Consider the following 14,974-nt stretch of genomic DNA (forward strand, 5'->3'; position numbering starts at 1 on the left):
CTCAACAATATTGAGATTCTTGAAATGATTACAAAATACATTAAGAGCAACCTTACTAACGGTATCCGAGCTAGTTTGTTTATCACAGCCTCTATTAGCATATTCCAATATGCCTTAGGATCAGAAGTACGCAGACTTATTAATTTATCAGTAAATGATTTCTGGAACTCTTGACAGGTCTCTATTGCGTTTCGAGTTACCGTTCTTTACATACATGTACAAATCATGGCTTCGAACAACTGTCGTACCACGTATGTACCGACTAACTTATTTTCTGTCTTAGTTAATTAATTAAAATCACAATTATTGATAATGAAGCGTTTAATTCAGGAAACTCGTCAGACACCTGCAAATCCTCAGGCGTTAGATGAAAGCACATTTAGACATACAGGTAATTGATTTACATAAGAATAACAAAAAAAATATTTGAAAAGCAATGGTCTTCATTTTAGTACAGTTCGCGAATAGACACCCAGGTGCATCTTGTTGTTTAATGGTACTGAAATAGAAATTGATGACATTATTCAGATTCCAGCGCGGGACCGGAGGAAATACAACTATTGATTGCATGCTTTTATCGTGCACCTCGCGCTGTCTGTTTTTAATTCAGTGCTGTTTTGTTTAATTTCAAATAACTTTCATTTGCATTAAATCTCTGTTTATATACTTCCATTACATTAGACTGAGGAATTTTGGACGAGGGACTGTTTTACACTTTCAGTATTTATAAGTTCTAGTAACCTCAAAAACGGTTGAGTCAGTTTCAACCAAACTTAGAACAGAATGGCCTTTTGCAAACGGCCAAATGTAGAGAACACGTTCCATTCCCAGGGGAGATGATTAGGAAAATTATAAAAAGGATTAGATTTGAGTATGAATCACATGATAAATTGTATATATAAAAACGTGTAGACACAAATCCATTACAGCTAATGGGATCTTAATTAATGCACCTGAAAATGGTTTGAGTTGTTTAAAGGGGGAAAATCCATTGAATCAGAAGAGGAATTGTGTTTTTTGAAGTCTAAATTATTGAACTAGAAAATCCAAAACTTGCATGGAAGCCTCTTTATGATGTGAAGATTCAAATGCATGGAATTCTCAATGCTCCACATAACACGATATCGGAAGATTTGACCTCGTGTAACCATTTGAATCCTTAAGTTGTCGAAGTAGATTCAGGTTTGATTCAAGAAAAGACAAATTGTAGGACACACAGCCTTTTCCGATAGTGAGAAAATTTATAAAAATTATCAAAGTGGTATAAACAGGCTTGTCTGAACCATGAACCCCTCTCTACAGCCCGCGGGGGTGAGGGGGGGGGGGTCCTATGACATACTTCAATGTTATATTTATATATGGGAAAATGAGCGATGTGGCCCATGGGCCTCTTGTCTTGTATAAAGAACGTCCGTTTATTAATATTTCGCACTTTTATCGTGTTTGGTTAATTTAGTTTTCGTGGGAGAGGATGACACAATATTGAGTCATAAATATTAATTTGGAAATTATCTTTATAATTGCTAAAATAATAATAATAAAAAAACCTAATAAATCATTTTTCTTTGATCTCTTTTTTCTATATAATACATGATATACATTCTTTTCTCCTTAAAAATTCCTCACGAAATTGGCATCATATTCTTTAGAAGCATCTTCACGGAAAACGTACTTTTTAATTTTTTTTTTTAAATTTACTTTCGTGGAATTTGTTTAAGAGAAATCTAACTAAATATCAGCCAAAGGAAAAATTAGAACGTGGCTTGTTTAATAAATGTGAACAACGTTCAATAATTGACATTTCCGTGAAATGCTGATCGTGGAAACATATACAGAGATTTACATTTACCAGTATTTTATCATTAATAATCCTTTGATATTTCATTAATTACGTATAGATTGACTCGTAAATAACCCTTTAGCTAATTATTTTTTTTTTAAAAAAACAACAACATTGGATCTAGGTAACCATCAAATTTTATTTTGAATGTTTAGTTATTATATGGGGAGGGGTGAAAACAGTAGCATGGGGGTAATTTCTACTTGTTTAAAGGTTACTCGATTTCGCCAAAATGTTGTTTTTACACACCCCAAATACAAACGAAATACTTAATGGAGCATGTACATTCAATTCTTCTGGAAACCCAGTGGAGGAAATCTTAAATTAGGGCTGGGGTGTGTCTGCAGACAATAGGTACTGTGAGATATACAAATAGAAAAAGAGTCCTGCCAGGAGGGCAGACACGATGACTTGTGCATGAGAGACCACGAACTGCGTAAAACAGGAGTAGTTCCTCTCCATACAATGTGCTTTGTTGTACTACATGTACAAACGCAGTGATTCTGTTATATAGGTCTATAGTCACATTTCTTCAGGAACCCATTTCACAAAATGGATTGATTTTCAGAAATAGAGACAAAAGAAGGCATTAATCATATTTACTTTGTGTTTCTCTTGTTAAACATTACCGTATAGAAGGATTTTTCAATTTATACGTCACATATTTAGGAGTTCGTCCACCGCAACTTTAATTAACATTGTACAAGTCATGCATTAAACATAAAAATTGTAGCTTTTTTCTGATAACCATGGCTACATAACGTATCGTCCGACTGACCTAACATTTTTCAGAAGCTGACATGTTAAAATGTGGCCCAACATTAGGAGGGTGGTGAAATCCGCTTCTGTAGCTTCGAGGTTATTTACAACCAGATTGTGGTCAACTGCAATTTATCATCAGACCTATGTCACATAGAAACAGGACTTCCTGAACTATTGAAACAGAGCACGGGCCATGTGCGTCATCGTTGAGAACAGGTGCCCGGCCCCTGACCTTGTCAAAGACAGACGGCGGTACCGGGTACACCGATAAACCCCCCACTGTAAAGGTTCGGCCGGTACAGCACTTGGTCAATGAAAGTGCAAAGCAATTTCCTTTCGATTTTCGATTCATAATATTTATTTAAAGATTCAAACGAGAAAGGGTTTGATAAAGATCATTTTCTCTTTGCACTGACGTCATATGTTCGATACAGGGGATATATAGTTGGATATTATGATTATGGTTTTGTTAAAAATAAATAAACAAATGTCGTATTCTCATTTGACTTTCCTTTTTACGTATGTTATATTTGTTGTTTATGACAGATGTCACTGCGAAATATCCAGACATACCTTTAACGTTCAAAGAGAATATTTTGCGGTGACGGTTTTTTTCCCCTTTCAAACTCATATTGTAGAATATATATATGGAGACCACCTAGAGAGTAATAATGAGTATGTAACGTCTGTAATGGCAACAGCACTAGTCATAGTACATCAAATGACGATCACACATACAATAAATACACTGTATATGCTGAAAAACATATATTTCTTACGATTACAAAGTTCAAGGGTATGGTAGACAAACCGACAAATAGAAGCAACTACTTGCTATGCTTCGCAGACTTTACAAATCCCCCCCCCCCCCCCCCCTCGGTCCAAGTATTTATGATTTATTATATTAATTGTATTATTGATATTTGTATTTATGATTTTTAAATTGTATTAATATCTAATTGTTTGTTCGATTGCCCCACCCCGACCTTTATAACGCTTAAACGTATAGTGTATCATCTAATGAGTTCTTAAGATATAATTGAATTAAGCAGAATGCGTTCCAGAAGGGGAATAAGTGAAACATTGCACTTTTGTCTGGGGTCATCAGAAACAGGATCACCGCCTGGCAGGAATGTACTGTGGACGGCTCAGAACGCCGGACGGGGGAGGTACTATTTACCTGACCTCATTACCCGCGCACAAAATAACGGACCCCGCACTCCAGAACCCCCGATATAGATCTCAAGTTATGGTATACCCAGCCATTAAAATGGAACTTTTTTGACAATTTAATGACTGAAAATTTTATTTTCAACAATGCTCTTGTTAATGACGTAGACCTGGTTTTTGCAGAGTGCAAGTAAAGCACATGGTACACATGACAGAAACTTTTCATTTTGTGTGTGTTGGGGAGTAAGACTTAAAGCGATACATGTATTACATGATCTTCATCCTTGTAGTATGAGCCAATTCCAGATCAATGTGTATATGATATGGTATCGTGTAGTTATAATATTTCAATTGTTAAAACTTTAAATGCCCTGTGGGGGTCTTGATTGGTGAATATAGATAATATGATGTTCGATGCGTGCTTATATACATTACATGTATACTATATATAATCCATGTTTCCATTTTTGGGCCAGACTTTTGATTCAAAGCTCACATTTAAGGTAGCTCACTACACTAAAGCTTATACTCTTTATGACACTATGTCACAAGATGGCGATTTAAATGTTTTGTGCATTGGGCTCATAGTAAAAGAGAGAGAAAAAAAATGAAAAAGCATTGGGCTGGTGAACCGCAGATCTCGAGTTCAAATCCCCTAGTCTTTTGTTCATGTGTTGAAATAATTTGTTTGAAAATTATGTCTTTATCCAAATTTATATTTTGTTTGCCTTTTTGTCATATATAATTATTGTATATCATCATATCTTTTATATGTAAATTCGTACTATTTTTGGGTGTAGTGAGCCATCTTAATTAAACGAGCTTTTTAACAGGATAGATAGGAAGTACAGTGCGACAGCTGTTACACCTCCTTTTTTGGGACACAGTGACCTACATACCCCTCTTAGTACAGTACATTGTATCTACACACATATAACTGGTATAAATCTCCAGCCGGTCGTCCCACAAGAGTGTGTCAATGAGTATTAACTTTCTTTTCTAATCGCAGAGAGATTTCTCTTTGTTAGTTGTTGATCTATGCCCCATCCAAGAAATTTTCATTAGTTTTGATTTGGTGTCCTTTGGTGTTTTTTTCCCTTTTCTTTTCTAACATCACCCACATATTCAGCTTGAAAGTTTGTAAATTCATTTATATTCTCTCCCAATCTGGATCTCCGTTGAATTCCAGTATATCGAACACCACAAAACAAAGACAAGTTCATCATTTATAGTATATTTTAATTTTGATCATATTAATAATAAACGGGGCACCTGTTAAAGTGCCCCACATGGTATGAGGTACATAAAACACGTATATTGCATGTTGCTATGACAACAGGACGTTCACTACTGGTACTCCCACAAAGGACAACTTTATTTAAAGAAGGAAAGTATAAAAATATCAAAGATTAAATTTCTACATTTTTTTTTTTGGTTATATAAAAGTTATTTGTTCCACTGCATGTTTTACAACTTGTGTTGCTGCATTTAATGTTTCTAGGAGATTGTACTTTCTCATGGAAAATGAAAGCTTAAGTGGGATAGGCCTTTTGTAATCGTTTCCCCAAACAGGGAAAGATAACTTCAGCCTACAAGGAAGGTAACAACACACAATGATCGATAAATGCTGTTGAATGTTGCATAGAGCTGAAGCACCAGTATTTCTATAAGCTATTTACATATTTACAGGAAAAAAAAAAAGATTATTGGCACTTAGTAGTTTTTTTTTCAACAAATGTACAACTGGAAAAATTTACACATGGAAATAAATATTCATTGTCATTCTTCCTTCATCTCCAGAAAGGCAAGAATTCAGTATGTACAATAACATTTATATTTACAATATCACACTTTCCTTTCACTCTCTGAATTATCCCCCTTTGAACACTTGATCAGTGTTGAGTTATTGCAAGTATAACAATGTTACTAATGTTAATTACATACAGGAAATAACCACATAGACTACATAAGCTTACAATTTTTGAGGTAATTTGGTATAAGTGACAACTATTTACAAATTTCTTTCTCAGAGTATTTCATTCAAAAAACAGATAGTTCTTTATGTCAAAAACTTAATATCATTAGTACATGACAAAATTTGTAAACATTAGAAAAACAGTATCTGAAAAGTATGTCACATCAACAAGTATTGCCTCAAGTCACATAATTCCCTGAATTCATAACCTCAGTCACTTTTTTTAAAGAAAAAATCCAGTTTTGACCTCAAACATCACAGAAAAAAAGTACAATTCTGCCAGACTTAAAATTGATAACAAAGCACTTGAAGGATCTCCCTGTAAGACGCCTGTCACTAGCTGCCTGTTTTGACAATCATTTGTAAACATATAAACTGCATGGCAGTGAAACATGTGACACTGAATTTTTGATTGAATTTTGTGACAGTTACACATAGGAGATATCAGGATCCTCCTCTTTTCGGTAACTGAAGGAATGGGGCCCCCCTGACCTTCGGTGGGTGGGTAGGCCTTTGGTAGGTGGTGTGCTCCTCCCTGTGACCCTGCTCCCTACACTAATCTGACTGGGCAGACTCGATCTTGAGGAGTCTGGTCGGCGAAAAGGTGGGGGAGGTTGGTAGGGAGGGGGTGGGGGGCGAGCACCGGTGTCCTTGACATTGTCACCAGAGGGCTTATTTCCATCTTTGTCATAGATTTGCTTCAAAGATTTCACACTCCAAGGAAGATCTTGCTTTCTCTGTGATTGTTCACTGCTTCTACTTCCTAACTCCAGACTGGCAGACAGACGACTCTGGGTGGCACTCGACCGGGCGTACAGATCTCGGTGGTTGGCGATGACTGTGGAGTCCCGTGATTTGGACAACACTGTCAAGTTCTTTCTGGGCGACTCCTGGGACACAGTCCTTGGAGAACTGGACACTTTACTGTCTACAAAATCCTGTGATTTAACCACACGCTTCTCTCGAATTTGAGTACTATGTGAAGTTGGAATATGAACACTTAACTCAGGTTTGGGAATTGGTTTAACACTTTCTTTCTGCAGAGATTTATTAGCACTACTCTCTCTAACAGTAGTAGATTTGTTCACAGTTTGTTCTTTATGAATGGCAGATGAAGATTGAGCACTATCTAATGAACCATAATTGGCTTTGAATGTTAAAGGGTTTGTCTTTGGAAAATGATGGCGGGGTATGACTGGGCTCGACTCGGAACGGTCTCGTTGATTTGGTGAGTTTTGTCTGGACTCGGTGACTGTCTCTGATGAACTATTTGACACACTAGATGAGGAGTGACTCAACCTTGTAGCAGAAGGGGAGGAGTCTCTATGAGGTTGAGTGCCCCTAAAGTTTGGCGAGGGCTCTCGGTGTCGAGACACCACACTTACTTTGTTCAGATACTCAGCAGAGTCACTTGAGCTTCTTTGTATATTTGCACTCACATTTGAAATGTTTTTGTTCTCGTAATGCGTAGGAGGTGTCTGAGATTGCTCCTCAAACAATTTCATAGATTCCTCGTAAATCTTTTTCGGATTTTTCAAAGAAACATATACATCTTCCTCCGTACTTTCACTTTCACTTTCGGATGTTGTCGACTCTTCCACTGATGATCTCCTGTACGTAGACTCCTGCGCCAGTTTACGAATTGACTCCTCGTACAAATTCTTGGCACGTTTCTGTCTCTCTTTCTCCCTTTGAATTTCCTGCTCAGAAATTTCCAGAGGAAGTCCTTTCTCAATCCTATTTTTCCTTCGAACAGCCTCGTCATATGAGGGTGGCTTTTCAGGCCTCAACACAGTGGGACTATCAGTACTGTTTGTTAAAGTTACATCACTGTCACTATCACTCTTTGGTGTCGGCACATGCTTAGTTACATGCGACTCGGTTTTAAAGGTGTCTTTCTCAAATTGAGAAATAATAGCACTGTCATAACTTGCACGCATGGGTGTGTTCGTTGGTGGTTTTTGCACAGATTTATGCTGCTGAAGCACAATGTGTGGGGGTGGTGAGGTCCCTAGCCCCGGGGTAGAGTATCTAGAAAGCTGTTTTAATGGACTGCTTGAATGTGACAAATCCATAGCACTCTGTCCATAACGGGACGCTGTCGGATCAGAAAGTTTATCCTGCGAGTAACAAGTACGCGGCAATGGAAATGATTTTGCTTGGGACAAGTTCAAATGTAAATCCATACTTGTCGATTTCCTCTTACTGCGAGGTGAAACCGGGGGAGAAACCAGGTACTGAACGTTTTGAATAGATTTCGGAATTGACGAGTTCAGACTGTTTGATCTTTGGAAATTGATTGAAGAATCGTCTTTACACCCGCGAACGGAATCAAAAGATTCCCGAAAGCTCTCGTCTGCTGTGAACCATTGATCACTATTGTCTGTGTCTTTGCTGTATTGTCGGTTCAGATATGAACTCATGGAATCAGTCAGGGAACTGTCCAATGAACTGTAGGAAAATTTAGACTGAGGTGAGGTGGGTGGGGTGCTTTCTGCCACAGATTTCTGTCTCTGAAGTCTGCTCTCTCGTTCTCGAGATAATCTCGTCATGGGACCAGAAATGTCAGAAGGATACGACACAGGTTCATCCTCGAAGTACAAGTGACATCCACTCCTTGATTTGACAAGTGTGGTGTTGACGCGACTTTTGGCCGCATTGTCCAGATTTTCCTGTGAACTGTAGAGTCCGGAATCACGACTTAGACTAGAAGGAGAAATGTGGCTCTTGGCGAGGTTCGGACTGGAGTCGTCAAAGTACATCCTTTCTAAACTATCCACTGAGGAGTCATCGTGTCGCACGATACTGCCACCTACAAAAGCAAAGGAATCTATCAGTCAACCATTACAATTCTAACACCCATAACAAAAACAGTAGAAAAATGTTGATTAAGTCTCCTAAATTGTACTCACTTGCTGAGTCTGGCATGCTAAGCACACTGTGCATGCTGTCAGAATCCGTGCTGGAATCCTGTCGAATCTTGTGCTCCAACAAGTCCCCAAAGAGATAAATTACATCTTCTCCAAACAACTCTATACAGTTTACAATTAGGTACTCCACGATCTGCTGTGGGGACTTGGCCATGGCGAGGGCCCTCATGGGGTCGTCACCCTGTTTGGCCCAGAGGATGCTGGGAGCGATGCAGACCGAGAGGTTGTAAGATGTCATCATATTTTCCTTGTGGTTCTTGTCGATGTGATAGAGAACACAGAGCATGTACTTAAGGAGCTCCCTGTGGCCCTCTGGAAGCTTGTTCAAAAGTCTGCAATGAAGTAATGAGGACATCAGTCAAAGACATTTTACCCACACACTTGACAATCTATGAAGTACATGTAATTGTGGGTACAAAATTTAATAACAGAAATTTATATCATGGAGGAAGAATTTTTATTTATTTATTCTTATTGAGGTAAACAGGAACTAACAACTTGTAGACTTAAGGAGGCTACAACTACAGCAATCAGGATGATAAAAGCCGTGAAGAGAGGAATTATGAATGCAGATTAATCATCCCCTGTTTACACCGAAAATCAATTGTCCATCACCAAAAGCTGCTATAAAAGGCAATTGATGAGTCGATTATAGGGTAATGGGGAAATCCAAGGAAAATCAGGCCCACATCAAAGGGACTGTGGTCATCTAACCTAATTAACCCCTGGACATTAAGTCCTTCTTAAATGGATGTGGTTTTGGTAATGGTTTGACAGACGGAGGAATAAACCCCGGAGTCAGTAGGTGCATTCAAAACTTGGTCAGAGTTTAAAATTCCTGTGGTTCTATGAAGTAACCGTCAGGCTTCAATAGGATATACACATAGACCAATAATTAGGAATGGCTATATACACCTACATATATGTATAGAATCATAGAGATATATCTATCAAGTACTGTAGGTCACACACAAAGACCTAGGACATACCTGTAAAACTAACCTTAAACAATAACTAGGGGGCCATTTTTAAATCTTTCAATGAAATTGACAATCCATAACCATATCAAGATTTCAATCTACAAAATAGGGGGGGCAAATACAACTGAGATAGGGTCTGACTCATCAAACGGAGATGTCATTTTATGGCATGGAAAACATGCATTTACACATGTACAGTCATATCCCCAACAGTCAGGAGCTGTGGACCAGCTTTCATGTCACTTAACAAAACACATGTTAAACACCTAGCCCTATTGTCCTGGTCTTCAATCATATCATCAGCATGCCCTACAGTGATGGTGGGTCACTAATTACACCATCATGTCAGCCGATTGAGAGGACTTTATTTCCGTGCTAACTGCTGATCTAAAACTTGACAAAGTGTGTCTTACCCTCGGACTTTTTCCAGCTTCTGTGAGGTGTTTTCCTCTTCACTAAGGCTGATCCATTCCTCATAAAACTCCTCATACAGAAGACAATGAGGTAAACTCCTGAGGTATTCCTAATGAATATAAAAAATTCAAACTGTAATTGTCTTCCACTAATGCTGATTTACAAATTTGATTACTCTTAACATAAGATCTTGGAAGTATTCCACTAGGAGGTGGATTGGGTTACCTTGAGCAGGTGCCCTATGACGAGAGTGGGAGTTTCCTCACTCAGACAATCTGCCCCCTCGTCCAGCCTCTGATGAAGTTCTTTGGCTAACTTGATGTTACAGGACTTTCGGAACACACCTTTGGTGTAAGGACCATTAATGATCACCAACTTCATCAACTCCTGTAAAAAAGATTGAAAAAAATGCCTCAGTTTCTTCAAATCCATTTCTGAATTAACATGCACAATTTTTCATTCAAGCCTTTATGAGATTGTGCCTTGAAATCAGACTTACCATGACTGGTTTTGGCAGTTGCCCATCTTGCATGACATCTTGTAGAGGATGTCCGAAGAGCTTCCCGGGCGGGGTCGTGTTGTTGTTCTTGTCATCCTTTCCTCTCTTGAAGAAGTTAAAGGGAGACTTTTTGTTTTTAGATTTATTCCCTTTGTTGCTTTCGTCTAAAAATAAAAAGACAAACATGATTCAAGTATGCGGATATAAATCCACGGATGAAATTCCAGCTCAGCAGTGGAGAGAAGACAACCTACACGGATACAGTCTAAGCGATCGCTGAGGAGCCACCATAGTTACACCGAGTTGTACAACGTAATCATTGACCAGTAGCTGTAAGCATGTGGACAGTTGCTTGCATTGATACACACTGGGCTGTTTTCGATCTCCAGCCTTTACTTTTATACAGTGTTTTGATTTCCGATCTCAAAAACAAATCTTTTGTATCACAAAAACTCCTACCCTGCCACCAAAAAACACTTCACTCATCCCCAAATTCCTTGACACAGTTCTTTGGTGAAGAATAGGCTTAAAACCAAGAGTGTTTTAGGATTAAAACCACATAATCCCACCTTAAGCCGGTTCCCTTTAAATTTTGACCACTCTACTACAGTCCACTGGTAAAACAAAGAGGCTATTTTTGAATGGGTTAAAAAAGAAGCTTAAAATGTTTTTCCATTCCTCTAGCTTTTTATGAATGATTTGTGGTTATATGAACAACAAAATAATTAAAACTGACCAATTGGACACTTTTATTTACAGTCTACTACGGGCAGGAATTTCCCAGACCCCGGCCAAAAAATTTCAAGAGACTACTTCACATTTTTTCAAAACAGGATTGGAACCGAGACCAGAATGCAAAATACGCTAAAATTGACCTGGACTTTGGAATATGTTAAAAAGTCACAAGACATATTGGGCCATCTCCATGCCAAGCTGTCACTTTAAATGCAAAATTTTTGCATAGAGCACATCATGACCTTTCAGCTACTGGAGCTCCTAATTTTTGGAATATGCTAAAGAAGGCAGTTTTGTGTTTGAGAAAGTGTCGACTTGATAAATGACAATTTTATGAAGAGGTCATGAACATTCAAAGAATTATTACCATAAAATTTAAGAATTGAAACATGTAAATTACTAGTTGCTTGAAGCTGATATGAATGAAAAGACATCAATCTTGGATTTTTATCTGCATAATGACACTGCAGAGATTAAGTGAAGGGGCATGCATGACCTCTCAACTATGTCTAGAGTCCCCAAACTCTATAAATTAAACACTCTACAGTCAAACTTCTCTTCACAGACAAACATGCCAGATAAAATGTCTCAAAGCCTTAAAAAAGTCAAGTTCTATGAATCAGTTAACACCGAAAATATATCCATCAAAACCATAAACATTGAACACACTACAAGAGGATGTTCTTCAGAACACTTAGGACAAGTGCCAGAATTCTGTTGTACCACCTACCACGCTGTGCTCTGACAGCAGCAGAGACCATGTCCTAAGACCTCTATATGTGACAGAGATTTGTTAATTAAAACGGGAAGCCCCCAACAGACACAATGTAACGACATAAAATTCACAGTCATTGTGGTCTCAAAAACAAATCGTAACTTTTTAGAATTTGGGATGGTGCCAGTTCAGCTCTACTGAATTAAACTTAAAAGGTACTATGTCAATTAATCTTACAACCGCAATCCTAGCCGTACACACACGCATATAAAAACATATACATGTATTATTTTCCCCCTCGTTTTATTGAGAAAATGTAGATAAAGTTTATGAAGCATAAAAATCTCTCACACTTCAGTAATCAGTTTCTGGCTTATTCATAGAGAACAATTTACCTATCCCTAAAATACCATCTTGACAACAAGTGTATTTATTTGGTATGATCTGAATACTAAAACAGATGCTCTCTCGATTTTAAAAGGTCACTCTGTATTGCCCGTAAACTTCTTGTATCCAAAGTAAAAACATGCCCAGTGGCAAACATTTTCTCTTAATCAAACTCCAAATTTAATTCATGAGAAATAAAACAACTTTATATAGGTGCATGTTATACACCAAGTACAGAGAAATGTTTTAAAAGTGATTGTAGAATTTATGATTTATTTTAGAATATGAGGACGGGGAAAACTGTCATGAATAAATTCATCAACTTGCCTAAACTGTCACAAGGGGGCCAACAAGTCAGATTGTCAACAACTCATTTCAAAATATCCCAAACCAAGTCAGGCATCACAATAACCCAAACCCAGCCCCATACTCAGCAGACTAGTCCCTTCTAATACAGTGCCTTTGAAATTATGTCACGAGTGGGTAACATGTTGTAAAAGGAGTAAAAATTGTATAATGTTAGACATTTTGTACCGTTTCGCCACTGTTATAAAGCAGATTAAAAGAATTATAATCTTCCCTTGCGTGGCTGGCTTTAAGACAGCATGTCCTGCAGACGGTAGCTGGGTTGTACATGTGTTATTTGGACTTACTACTAAATTTTATCAACTAATACAAACAAGTCCTCATCAGGACTTCCATTAATATTTTTCTGTCCAGTTTTAAATTGGACATATAACCACAGTAACATAGCAATAACTATAATGCTGAATACTCCTAACGCGATATCACTTATAAAGTTTCACTTAATTAAAAATTCTTTTCTAAATTATTTTCTTTTCACTTTTTAAACTGCAGAAAATGTTGCATCAAATATGTCCTTTGAGAACTGTTGATGAGATTGAAGTGGGAATGTGAATGAATACATACCGAAGCTGTGTTTCTTGGAACCTTTGAGCCGGTTTTGGAGGATGAACTCTGTAGTCTTTCCCTCCCCATCTGGCTCCATCCCATCGAGCGACACCATGGGGTCGTCTGTTTTCGCGAGGTCCCGTAACTGACTAAACTTTATACTGTGTGGCAATTCATGTCCTTGAAACAAAGAGATGACAGAAAATGTACACACTTTTCACTAGTAGCTTAAACTTAAACTCATCAGGGAGAAGACAAGGAAATCCGTCGTCAAGTGCAGCAGTTCCGCAACTTTACAAAACGTATCTCCTCCTAAACCACCAACCTTTTATCAAAAACAGCATAATATGTCTCCTCAAGAAAGTTATGTAGTCACAATATCATGAAGACTTGTTACTAATAACAGATATCATAAATCCACATGCTTAATAAAATTGATCACAAAAACAAAATATACACTTGGCAATTGAGCTGAAACACTGGCCTGTGTCTCGCCTGACAAGTGATTCCTAAATGACGACACTGGTAGTGACTATGTGGGTCGTCACTCAAACGTAACACTTGAATACCTGTGTTTACCTGCAAGGGGGCGTGTCTAACTATTGATACAGTATCTGTCATTCAATCTATGCATGATAAACAAAGTCCAGCTACCTGTATATTTACCTGTCATTTATTTCATGAAAATTATAAATGGATTATACCTAGGTAAATAATACAATGGTCTGAACAGCAATTCGTTCAGATACTTAGAAACACATCTTAACGTTTATGTAACTCCTAAAACATACAAAACAAGGTAAAAACTATCTAGGGAAATTCAAAGAAAAGAGAGAAAAATGTCCCTATCATAAGGCAATTATACAGGTAAATGGAGTATTTAAAAATAGAACCATGTTGAATAATTAAATATAGGTATTTTTAGACATTGAGGCTCATTCGTGCTCTCTAATTACCAGCAGTTGACCATGAGGATTTTTAACTTTCAAGAAAAAAATGTTATAATACATCATGGGCAATCCATGTTTCACCCACACAGCCTAAACTTATGAAATGATTTAAAGTTTTTGAAATTTTACATATCTCTGCAGGAGATAAAAAGAGCTCAACTATTTTACAAACAAAGGTAGATCTGAACATTCAGGGTCATTGTGTTCACTCTACACCATTTCCCATTCAGCATGTAATAAAATACATAGTCTTATAACAGAGAAATATTACAACACACACCCACTAAAGAATTTCAAACCCACACCTATAAAACTTTATAGTAATTACATATTAAATTAATGTTTTTCCTGACCATTTGAGATAATGCCTCCATGAAATTGTTTATTAACTTTGTTGTTTACACCTTTCCACCTGTACAGGTGAGAGAAGACTTCTCTACGGAAACCATATGCTCCCACTAAATGGATTTTACCCCGAAAAATATCATCAATGGCTGAAAACAACCAAAGACAGAAGACGTGGGGACTTGTGTGAACTCCGTCGCAATGAGAAGGCACAAAGTGACGTATCTCTCAAAACAGCTGTTTGAAGTTAATCCCTTAATGTGCGACAAAACGTCTTTTTTACAGTGATTTCATCGAGTGTGATACTGTAACAAATATTTTCAAATTAAAAACAGGGTATTGATAAAGGTGAATCACGGT

The 14,974-nt window shown here is 37.5% G+C and overlaps 1 protein-coding gene across 12 annotated transcripts in view; it reads right to left on the bottom strand.

The window, feature by feature from the left end:
• Positions 1-4,990: 4,990 nt before the first annotated feature.
• Positions 4,991-14,974, bottom strand: part of LOC125673484 (uncharacterized) — a 116,239-nt gene continuing 106,255 nt past the window's right edge. For 10 of the 12 annotated variants that reach the window (XM_056160349.1, XM_056160348.1, XM_056160354.1 and 7 more), the window contains 6 exons: positions 13,338-13,499; positions 10,571-10,734; positions 10,297-10,458; positions 10,071-10,180; positions 8,660-9,009; positions 4,991-8,577 (listed from right to left, as the gene is read on the bottom strand). In XM_056160349.1, coding sequence (XP_056016324.1) covers positions 6,176-8,577; positions 8,660-9,009; positions 10,071-10,180; positions 10,297-10,458; positions 10,571-10,734; positions 13,338-13,499 — 3,350 coding nt within the window. In that variant the 3' untranslated portion in view covers positions 4,991-6,175. The remainder of the gene's footprint in view (positions 8,578-8,659; positions 9,010-10,070; positions 10,181-10,296; positions 10,459-10,570; positions 10,735-13,337; positions 13,500-14,974) is intronic. The other 2 variants (XM_056160350.1, XM_056160352.1) reach the window with 1 other exon arrangement.

Source organism: Ostrea edulis, chromosome 3, assembly GCF_947568905.1.
Source record: "Ostrea edulis chromosome 3, xbOstEdul1.1, whole genome shotgun sequence".
Classification (NCBI taxonomy): Eukaryota; Metazoa; Mollusca; class Bivalvia; order Ostreida; family Ostreidae; genus Ostrea; species Ostrea edulis.